Below are 15,236 nucleotides of genomic sequence, written 5' to 3' on the forward strand. Positions count from 1 at the left end.
ATTTAATGCCGTTATTAAAGGATGATTAGTGGGCCAGAAGGGTAAACAATGTGCTCGCCTCCAAGGGTCAGTGCTGACACTATTATTCCTCCCTCCAAGGCTGATCTTCCTCTTCCAGTTGTGAGTATTTAGTTCATGATTTACGTGTTTTAGAGGATAACTTTGGTTTTGGGAATGAAAGTCTTAACTGTAGAAAATGGGATGAATGCAATTAAAGAAAACTTGGAGTCTATTACACGTAAAAGGTCGGGACCATGGTGCTTTAACGGGTTAAAAACTAGAAAAGATAAGAGCATAAAACAGCAGGTAGGCTTACCTAGCTGGAGAACTGGAGACCCTAACGTGTTTCTCTACGGTGCGCCGTTCGCTGGCGGCAGGATTCTCTCTTCCCGCCATTTGTCAATGGGATTTCCCATTGAAGTCACCCCATGCCACCAGGAAACCCACAGGCGTGGATGCACTGCCAGCGAGAAAAGAGGATCCCAACGGCAAGAGAATTCTGGCCATGATGTCCAAACAGTTTCAAAGACATATTTGTGGGGGGAATTAGAGCAAAGTTAATTTGAAAGCATTTCGTGAATCCTGAAGGTTGATAAAGACATTTACTTAGTCAGATCAAAAACTTAATTGTAAATGAAGGATATTTAACTTAAAGTTCAGTTGAAGATAGCCCAGAGCAGGTAATGTCATCATAGAGGTGGGTGGTGCTTAGGAAGGCTCTTAGGTTTCTATTTATCTGGGTGCTTTCTGGGAGAGTTTCCTGGTTGTAGTTTGGACCTAGTGTGGTTTGCAGCTCACTGAGAGAGAGGATAGCCAAAGTAAGTGATAGTTAGATAGACCTGCACAGTATGAAAAGTAATAATTGAACTTCTTCATTCACTGGTAGAAGGCAAGTGAGGCTTAATCTCAGTTCAAATTTTGTGTGGAACAGAAGCTGGAAGATTTCCAAGTATGAAACTAGTGGACGAATCTAGTCCTGTGGAAATTAAAGAAACAAGTAGAATAGCTTGGAAGTATTGAAAAATAACCAAAAGAAGGAACTGAGGCATCTGCAGTCAAGAGATGGAAAATGAAAGTTTTACCTTTGAGAATAGCTGAAGCTGAGGAGAATTCTTCAGACAATTGTGACATACTTATGTATCACTGACCTCAATAGGAACATTTGATCTGCCGTTTCAACTGGCGTGGAAGTGGCAGCAATCCTTTTCAATGTGGGATTTAATGAAGCGGTTGTGCAGTCCAGAATGGCAGCTGGCACCAGTATCTTTCCGCTAGCATATGCTGTTCACAAGGTCTTCGCTCCAATACGAATGAGCACAACTTTCGTTTCTGTGCCATTAATAGTGAGGGATGTCCTTTTCCCCTGAGGGTCCAGGAGAGCCAGCCACAAAGCAGCCAGTGCCGCCTGGGACGAGGTGGCGGCAGCAGTGAGCTTGGGTAGTGTGACCAGGTGGACTGGCATCCAGTGCAGGAAGAAGGTCAATGACCTACACCGGGCAGCATGAGTGGGTAGATACCAACCTGCCCTCATCTCACAGGCGTGCCCAACCCCCCCCTCCCCCCCCCCCCCCAGTCAACACCCCCCCCAACCCTTCCTCCACCTTCTCTCCTCTTCAAGCCCCCAACCATCCCCCCCCCCAACCACTGTGAACCACGCATGTGGCTAATGATGCCCTCTCTGTGTCTCCTCAGGAAAAGTTCTCCCACAATCGCTGGGAGAGCCCAGACTGGCAGTGGTGTGCCAGACTCACCACCTTTGAGGAGCTTGTCCTGGAGGTGACTGGTTTCACCAAGGATAGGGCGGTCACCAACCTGGAGGTTGGTGGATGCCCCAGAGGTGAGGAACCACCAGGCCCCACCCAGAGGACCTGTCAAACTTGAGTTGTTATTGTCTTACTGACTGACCCATCCCTCCCACTGATCACATGTCCATTCTCCCACAGGTCCGCCAGTCGATGTCGCCGGCCCATCCCGGGCGATCCCCTCTCCTGACTCCGAGGAGAACATCATCGGGAGGGTGGGGAATTGTCAAACACAATAAACACACTTGTGCACAATTACTATGATGCCTCTGTCACCTTCCGCAATGCGGGCTGACCTTCGAACCCTTGGTCCATCTCTCAAGGCATCTCCCCCTCCCCATGGCACTCACCCACCTCCGGCTGTGTCCCATCCCCTGGGTGTTCGGATGTTGGCTGCTGCATATGTGGTGTTGCCTCCTGCAGTGTTCAGGCACAGTGTCCATGCATCAAGGTGTGATTGGGATGCTAGACAATGACTCCCACATGCTACATGGCCTGCCCTCCCAAGGGGGTCCACTCGGGTTGTGTGAAGTGCTCACTTAACCACAATTGTCAATTCCCTATTAGCGATAGCTTTCAGCCGTACAGTCAGAAGCCTCGACAGTCGGTAGGGGTTATGGATGGTCGTTGGGACAGACAGGCAGGAACAAGGTTGCCCCAGGAAGGGATACACATGATCCAGGGTTTGGCATGGTAGTGCCGCGCACAGTTGTTCCCCAATTGCCCTGCCAGTGTGCACCCCCACCATCCCTTGGCGACCCATCCCTGCGGAAGGTCCCCCACTCCCAGGCAAGAGTCCCCAGCCCCACCGCGCACTGGGGTGGCACGTCCAAGAGTGGCTCTCATTAATTGTATGGAAATGGGGTTTAAGTGGTGATAATTGTTTTCTCGCCACGTTACAGTAAGATCCTGATTTTGCCTACTGGATTAGGCTGGTTGTATCGCAAACTGTTTGGGGCCCGGCGCGGATCTCATTTTTGACCTCTCCCGCTATTCACTGGCCTCGTTTCGCTTGAGCAAGAGCGCAACGTAGCCGGAGAATTGTGCCCATTATCTCCAACTACCAACTTATCTACAACAACATATTTCTCGCTAAGATCCTCAGATATGCCATTGCCAAGCAGTTCTACATCCACTTCTCCTTGCTTCAATACCTCAGTCCAGTTTTCTCCCAGCCCACGGCACCGAGGAAACTGTGCTCAGAATCATCAATGACACCCTCCGCAAATCCTCCCTCCTCAACTCAATCGACTGTTTCATCTCTGTGGTAGTATGTATTGGGGGTCATGTGGGACTGGAAGCCCTAATGTCATTGGCTGACAGATCCCGGGTCCTGGTTGGCCGATGACCTCAAGCCCCGCCCTGAAGGCGGAGTATAAGAAGCCGGAGTCTTCCCCCGCAGGCCAGTTTACTATCGAGCTGCTGGGGAACAGACATGCTTAATAAAGCCTCATCGACTTCACTCTATTCGTCTCATGGAGTCTTTGTGCGCTACAATCTCTACTATCAGTTTTGAGGGCTAGGTCCTGACATGCACATACAATTGCACATATATGATTACTGCAGAATTGAATTACAAATTTCATCTTTTTAAACACAAAATTTATCATACAGGAAAAGACGCAGCATTTTAAATGCCATTGAAACAAATAACTAGAACAGGGGATTACCAGTTTGGAAAGATTCATGTCTCGAAGGACTCGCATGACGATTGTAGATTCAGTATCTTCAGGGTTGGCTCGCTTGACAGCTCCAAGTGTTCGTAAAACAGACAAAATATTACGGAGTCCAAAATCATAATGAACCTTAAACAGATAGGCAGGAATCATGGTGGAGTGTAGAAAGTTGGCAGTGAATTTTTATACTTATCACTTGCATTCAGGACCAAGTTTTAGAATATTCTGTCACTGCTCGTCAGTTTGCATGGACAAGCATTGGAAATAAAGCTTTACGCTACATCAAATTCAAGCTTATTATTTCTTTTTACTCCATTTTATAGGCTTACTAATGTCAGGGATGTCATTGCTGATGAATCAAACTCTGCCCTTGGCCCAGTATCACATCTCCAGACCAGGCATGGCATAATCAGGTGTGGAGTACCATTCTGTGAACACTACCCAAAACATGCCTGAGACACAACGTCAGAAGAGCAACCACAGCTTAGTCAGTGTGACACTTCCCAAACCCGCCATACTGTGGCTTTCTGAAATAGGAGCGGTTCAAATGTTCGCCATGCTATCTCAAAATTGAACTGAAATGCTCAATCTGATTTATAAGGGTAATCTTCCCAAAATTGCACAGTGTTGGATCCGGTGAGAAAAGCTGTGTGAAACTCATCGGCTTCACAGATGCTTTTTCTCGCCTGATTTAATGGCCCTCTGTGTAATCTCAGAGTGCAGGCGAGGATCACACAGCCAGCTGGAGGGACAGGGCCTGAACACGTCGACAATGCCAGAAATCTGAGATCAGAGTGTCATTTTTAAAGGGCGTGAGCCTGATTACATCACCATCGGGCAGGGATGATCTCAAACTGGGATTTCACCAGTGCAAATTCCGTTTCTGGCCGCTTGCAAGATTTAGCAGCTATTGCAGGATTTGTGCCCTGGATCTTTACAGGATCTTTACAGCAATCAACCCTTTAGTTGGCAATTATAATAAGGTACACAAATTCAGTAAAACTATATTGATTTTGCATACTAGATCTCATGTCACAATTTAAAGAAGAGCCAGAAAGTCCTGCTGCTGTCCTGTGAAAAGCTAAGTAGATTATCTGGTTATTTATCTCATTGTTGATATTGGGCATTTTTATGCACAAAATGCCTGTCATATTTGTGTGCATAAAAATGATGAGATCTTCCAGCTGTTCACTCAAGCGGGATCTTCCGGTCCCACTGACAGCACACCCCTGCCGCGGGTTTTCTGACAGTGTGGGGTGGATTCAACGGCAAGTCTCATTGACAGCGGCAGGAGCAGAAGACCGCCCCACTGCCAGCCAACGGCAGGTTTCCTCCCATTGCCAAGAAATGCATCAGGGAATCTCGCCCCATATTTCAAAGTACTTTATGTTCTGTGATATCTTTTAGTTCTTGGAAAAGGGTGGTAAAAGGAGGAGTGGAGCTGACTGGTCACCAAAAAGGGGATTTTCAAGGTGGGGGGGGGGGGGGGGGGGGGGGGTGAATTATTGCATCTGTCTTTATCAAGGAGATAGTTGAGATACTGGAAGAGCTAAAAATTGATAACGAGAAGTTATTACGTAGGCTGGCTATACTTAAAGTTGCTAAGTCACCTGGACCAGGTGTCATGCACCAAGGATACTGAGAAGAATATGGGTGGAAATTACAGAGGCACGGCCCAAATTTTTCAATCCTCCTTAGATACAGTGCTTGTCCTAGAGGACTGGAGATATTACACCCTTGCAAATGCTAGATATCCTTGTTCAAGAAAGGGTGCAAGGATAAACTGAGTAAATACAGGCCACTCAGTTTAACATTAGAGGTTACGGTGAAGGGTGGCATTCTCCCATTCAGGACCAGGTCAAGTGGTTGGGGCAAGGATGAGGGGTGATGGGGTGGCCAACATAAAACCACGGCAAAACATCCGTCCCTGGCATAATTAATTATGTATCCAGGGGTTTTGTGCCGTCTTCTGTGGCAGGGCTGGCTTGATGGCCACATTTTGCCTTCATACCCGGTGTCATATTTAAAATCACTGCGCCATCATTGTAGAAAGAAGATGGATTTCATGAAAAAGATGGACCTTCTTGAAGACATTGAAGTTGGAAGATCCACCTGTTAAATGCTCCCAACCCCCCAACCCACTGCTGTGGTGTCCCAGGGTTCAGAGTTTCTGGCACCCTCTATCTCGAACTCCGGAAGCAGTCCCAGACCTTAAGTCCCAACTTTTGCAAGCTACGTTGATCCAGACATGTTCTGGACCGGCGTAATTCCCCGCTGGCATTGCGGAGAATTGGTCATGGAGGGGGGGAGACTCCGGTTAGGCATTCATCTGCATCCCATTAGCAGGACACAAATAGGTTTCACACTGGCCTACCATGGTGGGCAGCGTTGGAAAGTCCTGCTGTAATTTCACGCCGACATTGGCAACTTTCCAATCTTGCGCCAATACCTCAATATTCAAGAATATTTGGAAGATTATGTCCAGTCCTACACAGAACAATTTCCATGCATATTGAAAAATATCTACCATTTCTTTGGAGTTCCCTCGATAAACTGAAGTGCATGTCATCAGGCCGTGGTGCTTTTATCTGTATTGCTTCATTACCAGTTTTTCTATTGTCTAACTTCTCCACCTCCTGTACTCCTTAAGTTGCACTACCATAATCTCCTGTGAAAACTGAGGCATAGTACTCATCTAATCGTCCCTAACTTTTCTTTAACTGTCTTTTTTCATTTGTGTTGTTGAACTACTATTTCCCCAAGTTCCCTGTCAGTCTTGTTTTACACAACTCGCTTAGAACTTTTAGCTTTATCTCTATATATTGTTTTACATTCCCTTTGATATTTTTTGCATTATTACCCCTAGATTTTACATATTTGTTAAATCTGACTTTAATTTCTCTACTGAGCTAAGGACCACCAAAATACTCTGCATAATTTTATCTTATTCTGGGAAACATGGGATTTAGGCTAGCATGCAAACCTGTTTGGAGAGCTGTTCCTCGCACAATTTGTAAAGCACAAAGAACTTGCAAGCCAGGGTTATGTTGTCTGTGAATCCGCAGCTTGCCAGCTTAACACGGATGATGATTTGTCGATCAGGGACCATCATAGCCACTGACCGGAAATTAATCTTGAGGTTTTCAGGAAGTTCCTGTCTCCCAGCATAACCTGGATTCTATTATGTGAGAAAAAACGTCAAATCTTAGTCAAGCACAAATCCATATTTTCATTTAAATAGATTACAGTCAAGGGTTAAGAAATAAAAAAACTTTTTATAGGTTGCGATTACATTGCAGAATTCCAGTGGCAACAGCTTTAGCCATCCTACATAAAAGAGAGTGCTGCATTGTCCAGATACACATATGCATGTGTCCAGATACATGCATACATGTGACAAGATTCCCACATGCACAGAATTCTCAATCCAACAATTGAAAAAATAAATGTTTAGCTAGTGGGGAGGTCAGGAAGTTCTCTCTAAATATTTTAACTAAGGAATGGTTTGATAGGCATTAAGCAGATGCAGCACACTTTGCAAACCAGGTTGAACACTGCACAGAATTTACACTCTACAGAGTGTCAAACACAAGGGAGTGCAAGACACTTCTTCCAGTGACTTACAATCTGCTTCACTCCAGTCAGGTCAGTTTTACACTATCACCCCGATCAAGACACGCTGATTGCGGTCAAAATACCTACCTATGGCAAAGACTTGAAAAATTTACCTGTAGTGATATAGCATCGCTGTGGAATGTAAATTGTTTTGCCTCTATTCTAAACCTGTAGTTTCCATACATGCTAATATTTCCCAGGCAGTACTACAACAAACACATCCGTTGAAATGAACAAAATACTGCGGATACTGAAATCTGAAACAAGAACAGAGGATGCTGGAAAAACTCAGCAAGTCTGGCAGCATCTGTAAGGAGAGAATTCGCTCTCTTTACAGATGCTGCCAGACCTGCTGAGTTTTTTCAGCCTCTGTTTTTAGAATAGAATCTCTAAATCATTACAGTGCAGAAGGTGGACCATCAAGTCTGCATCAACCCTCCAAAAGAGCACTCTACCTAGGCCCACTCCCACACCCTATCTTGGCCAATTCACCTAACCTGCACATTTTTGGACACAAAGGAGCAATTTAGCAAGGCCAATCCACCTAAACTGCACATTTTTGGTCTGTGGGAGGAAAGCAGAGCACCTGGAGAAACCCGTGCAGACATGGGAAGAACGTGTAAACTCCACACAGACTGTCACCCAAGGCTGCAATCAAACCCTGGTCTCTGACACTGTAAGGTAGCAGTGCTAACCACTGTGCCACCCTGTTCTTGCTTGAAACATAGCCATTGGCTGGGCAGGACAGGAGTATCAGGTTTGCTTTGTACGCACTCCAATCAGCGTTTAAGAAAGTTTTTTAAACTGCAATCTTTGACTTTTATCTTCAGATTTCCATCTTTTGTCCTATATTCCTTCATCTACAAATTCTTAAAATCTGCTGTAAATACAGCTTCCAATTTTGAGCATTGAGAGAATATTGCTCTGAAACAAATCATGATGTTAATGTATATTTGGTTCAGTGGAAGGTCTGTACATTGAATCTCCAGGACAGATTAAGTAGATATAAACAGAGGATCCAACCAAGAGGGAATGTTGTGTTGATAATGTAATGGTGGACTACATGTAGCCCATCAATTAGTCTCTGTTAATTTATCTATAAAATAAAGTCAGCATTTGAATCAAATGCATTTGATTCTCACCATCGTAAGAAAGATGCCAAACTCTGGGTTCATTTCTACTGTATTACTGTCCGGAAATATGAAACATTTTCTCCGTTCCTTCTTGCAAGTCAAGACGATGGCTATCTGCTGAGCAGCTACTGAAAGCACAGGCAAGTCTATCCGATTGAATTCATCAAAACATCCCCAAGAACCTGACTGTGACAGTCCTAACATAATGAATAAAAACAGCAGAGGTTGATTCAATGTCATTGTGTAGCCACAATAGATCTGATTGGCCAACTTCTGACATTCATTACCTTTGAAGATTCGGCCAAGGCCTCGGAAGTCCATCTGATCTGAACAGTTGAACACCACCACATATTTTCCCAAGCATTTGCCCATGTCTTTGACAGTTTCAGTTTTTCCTGTGCCAGCTGGGCCTGTGGGCGCACCACCCATATTCATTCCCATAGCCTGGGCTAAAGTGATATAGCATCTGAAAAAAAATCATTCACAGCATAAATTGAATTGAAAGCATTCAGGTCTCAAGGGAAAGTAGTTTTGAAAAAGCTAAGCCAATAACTGTTGGTAGTATCCCAAAAAATCCATGCAACAATGAGAATACCACTTTTAGACAGAAGTACCATCCAGCCAGCTAGTTTATTTTCATATGATCAAACAGTGACCTAGAAATTCCTGCAATTGTGAAATAAGCAATGAATGGTGTATGTTACACCCTGTTCCTCATTATTGTTGGAAAGCTGATTTAAATACTGCACAGTGAGGATAGCAGCAAATCAGAAGTGAGACATTCAATGACTCTGCACAAAAATAAGCATTATCTAAAAGAATGGTTGGTTGATCAGATTGCCAATAATATTTGCTAGCATTTTTAGTATAAACTTGGACATTCATTCTCTGTTTAAGGCTTGATTTTGTTCCGTTGAAAAATTATAATTTTACAACAGAATTTATTTAATGTATTCCCGAGGTTGCGCTGATATTGTTCAAAGTAGAGTTTGAATAGGAGTACTCAGTGCAAGGTAATTGCATCCTGTTAAAAAGCTACACACAGAAATTATTAGACCAAATGAATAATTGAGTTACACATTAATTTAAATATTTTTAATATTGGTCTTATCTTTCCCAATTTTAAACTTTTCATATTTCTTACCTAACTTCTTGCTCTCCCACCTACATTCACAATGATTTATGTACCGTTGTCCTTGGTCTACAATATTTACATACTACTGTTACCACATCCTGGGTTAGGGCGCAGTCAATTCCAGTCCCTCTGACCCCGAGTTGCAACACAATTGAATTAACAAATAAGTAAAAGGAAAAAGAGTTTTTGTTTCAGATGGTTGTCTTTAAGCAGACCTTTGTTCAAAATAAACTTACAGATCCAGGTCTCTGTTTGCAGCCTGGAATAGTGTCACCGTAGATTCAATCATTCAAGTGCTCTGTAGGCTCAGAAGTTCATCAACTCACAGCCTTTCTGAAGAGAAAGAAAGAAAGAGAATGTCCCTGTGTATTCAGGGCTCAATTCTACTTTTCTTAGGTCTCTGGAAATTATCCCACTCAGGCAGGATCCAATCACCACCTGCTACTGGGCAGAATATGGCCTTTTTGCCAATTCATTGGCCACCAGACAACCAATCAAACTGACTCCCACTCCATCACTCGGGTGCCGAGAAGTCTGGGTCTTGTTGTCCAAAGCTAGCAATATACTACGCTGCAACTTCTTGAATTCCTCATTCCCTCTGCTGCTAGACTTAAAGATACATGTTCATTAATAATTCATGGATCAAAAATGATAACGGCAAAAAATAAAGGAAGGGAAAATAAGTGAATCAACAGGAAGGAACCTTACAGATTCACCAATCTCAAACTTGTCTGTACAACTGTCCAGCGCAGACACGTTGGTCAAATTACCTCCTTTTGTGCTGTTTAATTCTACGATTCTATCTACTGTTTTACTTGTGCCACCAGATTTATGATCTAATAGACATTAAATTTATTTCCCAAAAGTTAAAGTATTTCCCCTCAAGATATCAGAGAAGAAAGGCACTTCTAAAACTTTATCTTGGAAAGTGCCATGTGTAATGGCAAAAACCACTTGCTGTGATTTTTGCACCCTAACGACATGCAGATACGAACTGCTCTGGCTCTCGGAAATTCTGGGCCATTGTATTACAATTTTACAAGTATAGCATTTTTATTTTTTGTGAAAGGTTTTGAAATGTACATAATTCAACCAACAAATTGACTCTGCCATGGGTCACAGGGACCCAATAGTGAGAGTACAAATTATTTGCATCTCGCAGTAACTATTACTTTATGTAGTTTTCTTGCATTTGCAGAAAGCAGTGACATGAATAAGGTCCCCCACCCCCAGCCGAGGACCTCCCCCTCTGCCAAGGGACCCCACCCCCCACTGAGCACTGGGGTGGCAAACCCAGCGCCCCCAGGCTCTTTGCCTGTGAGCAAAAATGGCTACTCACCTCCTCGGCTCCCCATAGAAGCCCTTCCACCAGGTTCATGTTTTTAAAAAGGAGTACTAATCAACGCCAATGTGACCACTTTCTGGGAAGGCCGCTGAATAACGGATCAGGAGTGACTCCCGTTAATTGTATGGAAATAGGGCTTAAGTGGTGATAATTGGTTTCTCGCCTCGCTACGACGAGATCCCGATTTCACCTACAGGAACGGCTGGTGGCATCGCAAACTGTTTGGCGCCTAGCGCGGTTCTTGTTTTTGGCCTCTCCCGCTATTCACCGGCCTTGTTTCGCTCGAGCGAGTGTGCAACGAGGCCGGAGAATTGTGCCAAATTAAATTTAAATTAAAATTGGGGTGATTACTGGAGATTGGGTGAAATTGTGCACTAATTTCATCTTTAGGACGACCTGAGTTTGAATGCAAGACAATCATCAGGCAATAGAGTCAGAAAGCTAAGTTGCTGATGTGTCAGGGGCAAAAGACCAAAACTGAGTTGTGGCATGTGCTGTAAGCTTTGACAGGAATCTTAATGCTTTGAGCTTCATGGGCTCTGGGCGTATTCAGAATAAACTGTTTATGTGAATCCAAATTAGTTGTTTCACCTTGAATTCGCAAAAGTTAAAGAATATTTTTGAACAAGTCTTGGGCAATAGCGTTGAAAGTTACTTGTTGCTTGATAAATAAGAATAGTTTGTGGGTAAGGAAGGGCAGCAACAGGCCACAAAGGATGATAATAATCTAATAATCTTTATTATTGTCACAAGTATGCTTACATTAACACTGCAATGAAGTTACTGTGAAAATCCCCGAGTCGCCACATTCCGGCCCCTGTTCGGGTACACATGAGGGAGAATTCAGTATGTCCAAATTACCATTTTGGACACACATTCCAGTAATATCTTCTAACTCAACTGCTGATTCACAGAGTAAATAAGGCCCCTACAGCCAATCTTTCCTTCATATAAGTTTAATTCACATAACACAGGCACAGACTCCCTTTTCCGCTCCCTCACACAGGTGGAAACCAGTTATTATATACTTAAGAATAATGCGTTGATGAGTGTGGTGGTATGTATTAGGGGTCATGTGGGACTGTGAAGCCGAGATGCTATTGGCTGACAGATCCCGGGTCCTGGTTGGCTGCCGACTCCTGGCTCCGCCCTGAAGGCGGAGTATAAGAACCCGAGCTTCTCCCCGCAGCTTCATTCTGTTGCTGAGCTGCTGAGGCCAAGCATCGCTTAATAAAGCCTGGATCGACTTCATCGCTTCTCGTCTCGCGTAAGTCATTGTGTGCTACAATTTATTAAGCGAGCTTAAAAGACTATGGAGCTCCGGATCGCCCCTGAATGCCTGCGGCTCAGCCCCCACGCAGCGAACTCGGCAGTAGTATTCAAACACTGGCAAGCATGCTTTGAAGGCTACCTCCGAACGGCCCCCGGCCAGATCACAGAAGACCAGAAAATGCAGGTCCTGCATTCGAGGGTAAGCCCGGAAATTTACCCTCTCATAGAAGGCGCAGAGGATTTCCCAACGGCGCTCGCATTGCTGAAGAGCATCTACGTTCGGCCCGTTAACCAGGTCTACGCGCGCCACCAACTCGCGACGAGACGGCAAAGTCCCGGAGAATCGCTAGAGGAATTCTACGCCGCGCTGCTAATTTTGGGATGGGGCTGCAGCTGCCCGCCGGTGAACGCGATCGAACACACGGACCTGCTAATTCGCGATGCATTTGTGGCAGGTATGAACTCTCCCCAAATCTGCCAAAGACTTTTAGAAAGAGAGTCGCTAGGACTCTCAGAAGCACGGGCCCTTGCAGCTTCCCTAGATGTGGCCTCGCAAAACGCCCGCGCCTACGGCCCCGACTGCGCGGCAGCCCCTTGGGCTCCGTGAACCCCCGTCGCGACAAACTCCCCCCCCCCTCGCAAGCTTGCGCGGTTAAAGCGCCAGGCTATCCCGGGGGGGGCCCGCTGCTATTTCTGTGGACAAGCGAAACATCCCTGGCATCGCTGCCCGGCCCGCGCAGCTATTTGTAAAAGCTGCGGCAAGAAGGGCCATTACGCGGTAGTGTGCCGGTCCCGGGGGGTCGCCGCAATCCCCGGAGAAGAACGAGCCCAGCACATCCCAAACGCTCCCCAACCCCCCCAGCGCCCCATGTGCGACCCGCGGGCGCCGCCATTTTGGGTCCCGGGCACCACGAGGGGAGGATGGGCGCCGCCATCTTGTGACCCCTCCAGCCACGTGCGATTCATGGGGGCGGCCATTTTGTCCACCCCCGACCACGTGCGATCCATGGGGGCGGCCATTTTGTCCACCCCCGGCCGTGTGCGATTCATGGACGCCACCATCTTGGTTGACAACAAAGGACCCCAGCATCGACGGCTCCACGGGGTCCGAAGAAGACGCCGTGACACTACTACCACGACTGGCTTCGGTGACACTGGATCAATTGCGGCCCCGGACGCTCCAGACGACAACAACAACGGTGCTGGTCAATGGATACGAGACGCCATGCCTGATGGACTCCGGGAGCACTGAAAGTTTTATTCACCCAGACACGGTAAGACGCTGTTTTCTGACCATCCATCCAAGCACGCAAAATATTTCCCTAGCTGCAGGATCCCACTCCGTAGAGATCAAAGGGTTCTGCATCGCGAACCTAACGGTGCAAGGGAGGGAGTTTAAGAACTACAAGCTCTACGTCCTTCCCCAACTCTGCGCACCCACATTACTGGGATTAGATTTCCAGTGTAACCTGCAGAGCCTAACATTCCAATTCGGCGGCCCAATACCCCCACTCACTATCTGCGGCCTCGCAACTCTCAAGGTTGAACCGCCGTCCTTGTTTGCAAACCTCACCCCGGATTGCAAACCCATCGCCACTAGGAGCAGACGGTACAGCGCCCAGGACCGGATATTTATTCGGTCTGAAGTCCAGCGGTTGCTGAAGGAAGGCATAATCCAGGCCAGCAATAGTCCCTGGAGAGCCCAGGTGGTAGCAGTAAAGACCGGGGAGAAGCAAAGGATGGTCGTAGACTATAGTCAGACCATCAACAGGTACACACAGCTAGATGCGTACCCTCTCCCCCGCATATCCGACATGGTAAATCGGATTGCCCAGTATAAGGTTTTCTCCACCGTGAACCTCAAGTCCGCCTACCACCAGCTCCCCATCCGCCCAGGTGACCGCAAGTACACAGCCTTCGAGGCAGACGGGCGTCTATACCACTTCCTCAGGGTCTCATTTGGTGTCACAAACGGGGTCTCGGTCTTCCAACGGGAGATGGACCGAATGGTTGACCAGCACGGGTTGCAGGCCACGTTCCCGTATCTCTAAAATGTAACCATCTGCGGCCACGATCAGCAGGACCACGACGCCAACCTCCAAAAGTTCCTCCAGACCACTAACGCCCTGAACCTCACATATAACGAGGAAAAGTGCGTTTTTAGCACAAACCGGTTGGCCATCCTGGGATACGTAGTGCGCAATGGGATAATAGGCCCCGACCCCGAACGCATGCGCCCCCTTATGGAATTCCCCCTCCCCCACTGCTCCAAAGCCCTGAAACGTTGCCTGGGTTTCTTTTCACATTACGCCCAGTGGGTCCCCCAGTATGCAGACAAGGCCCGCCCACTAATACAGTCCACTACCTTCCCCCTGTCGACAGAGGCTCGCCAGGCCTTCAGCTGCATCAAAGCGGATATCGCAAAAGCCACGATGCGCGCCATCGACGAGTCCCTCCCCTTTCAGGTCGAGAGCGACGCATCCGACGTAGCTCTGGCGGCCACCCTTAACCAAGCGGGCAGACCCGTGGCCCTTTTCTCCCGGACCCTCCATGCCTCAGAAATCCACCACTCCTCAGTGGAAAAGGAAGCCCAAGCCATAGTGGAAGCTGTGCGACATTGGAGGCATTACCTGGCCGGCAGGAGATTCACTCTCCTCACCGACCAACGGTCGGTAGCCTTCATGTTCGATAATGCACAGCGGGGCAAAATTAAAAATGACAATATCTTAAGGTGGAGGATCGAGCTCTCCACCTTCAACTATGAGATCTTGTATCGTCCCGGAAAGCTGAACGAGCCGTCCGATGCCCTATCCCGCGGCACATGTGCCAATGCACAAATAGACCGCCTCCAAGCCCTCCACGAGGACCTCTGCCACCCGGGGGTCACTCGATTCTACCATTTCGTAAAGTCCCGCAACCTCCTCTACTCTGTGGAAGAGGTCCGTACAGTCACCAGGAACTGCCACATCTGCGCAGAGTGCAAACCGCACTTTTTCAGGCCGGATAGAGCGCACTTGATCAAGGCTTCCCGCCCCTTTGAATGCCTCAGTTTGGATTTCAAAGGGCCCCTCCCCTCCACCGACCGCAACGCATAGTTCCTGAACGTGGTGGACGAGTACTCTCATTTCCCCTTCGCCATCCCCTGCCCCGACATGACAGCGGCCACAGTCATTAAAACCCTTGGCACCATATTCACACTGTTCGGTTGCCCCGCGTATATCCATAGCGACAGGGGGTCCTCCTTCATGAGTGACGAGC

The 15,236-nt window shown here is 46.9% G+C and overlaps 1 protein-coding gene across 1 annotated transcript in view; it reads right to left on the bottom strand.

Annotated features, from left to right (window-relative positions):
- LOC140430228 (dynein axonemal heavy chain 5-like) overlaps positions 1-15,236 on the bottom strand; it is a 502,949-nt gene that overhangs the window by 265,006 nt on the left and 222,707 nt on the right. Inside the window, exons 36-39 of the mRNA XM_072517658.1 lie at positions 8,514-8,692; positions 8,236-8,423; positions 6,462-6,656; positions 3,473-3,607 (exon numbers count right to left, since the gene is read on the bottom strand). Coding sequence (XP_072373759.1) covers positions 3,473-3,607; positions 6,462-6,656; positions 8,236-8,423; positions 8,514-8,692 — 697 coding nt within the window. The remainder of the gene's footprint in view (positions 1-3,472; positions 3,608-6,461; positions 6,657-8,235; positions 8,424-8,513; positions 8,693-15,236) is intronic.

Source organism: Scyliorhinus torazame, chromosome 10 (genome assembly GCF_047496885.1).
Source record: "Scyliorhinus torazame isolate Kashiwa2021f chromosome 10, sScyTor2.1, whole genome shotgun sequence".
Lineage (NCBI taxonomy): Eukaryota > Metazoa > Chordata > Chondrichthyes > Carcharhiniformes > Scyliorhinidae > Scyliorhinus > Scyliorhinus torazame.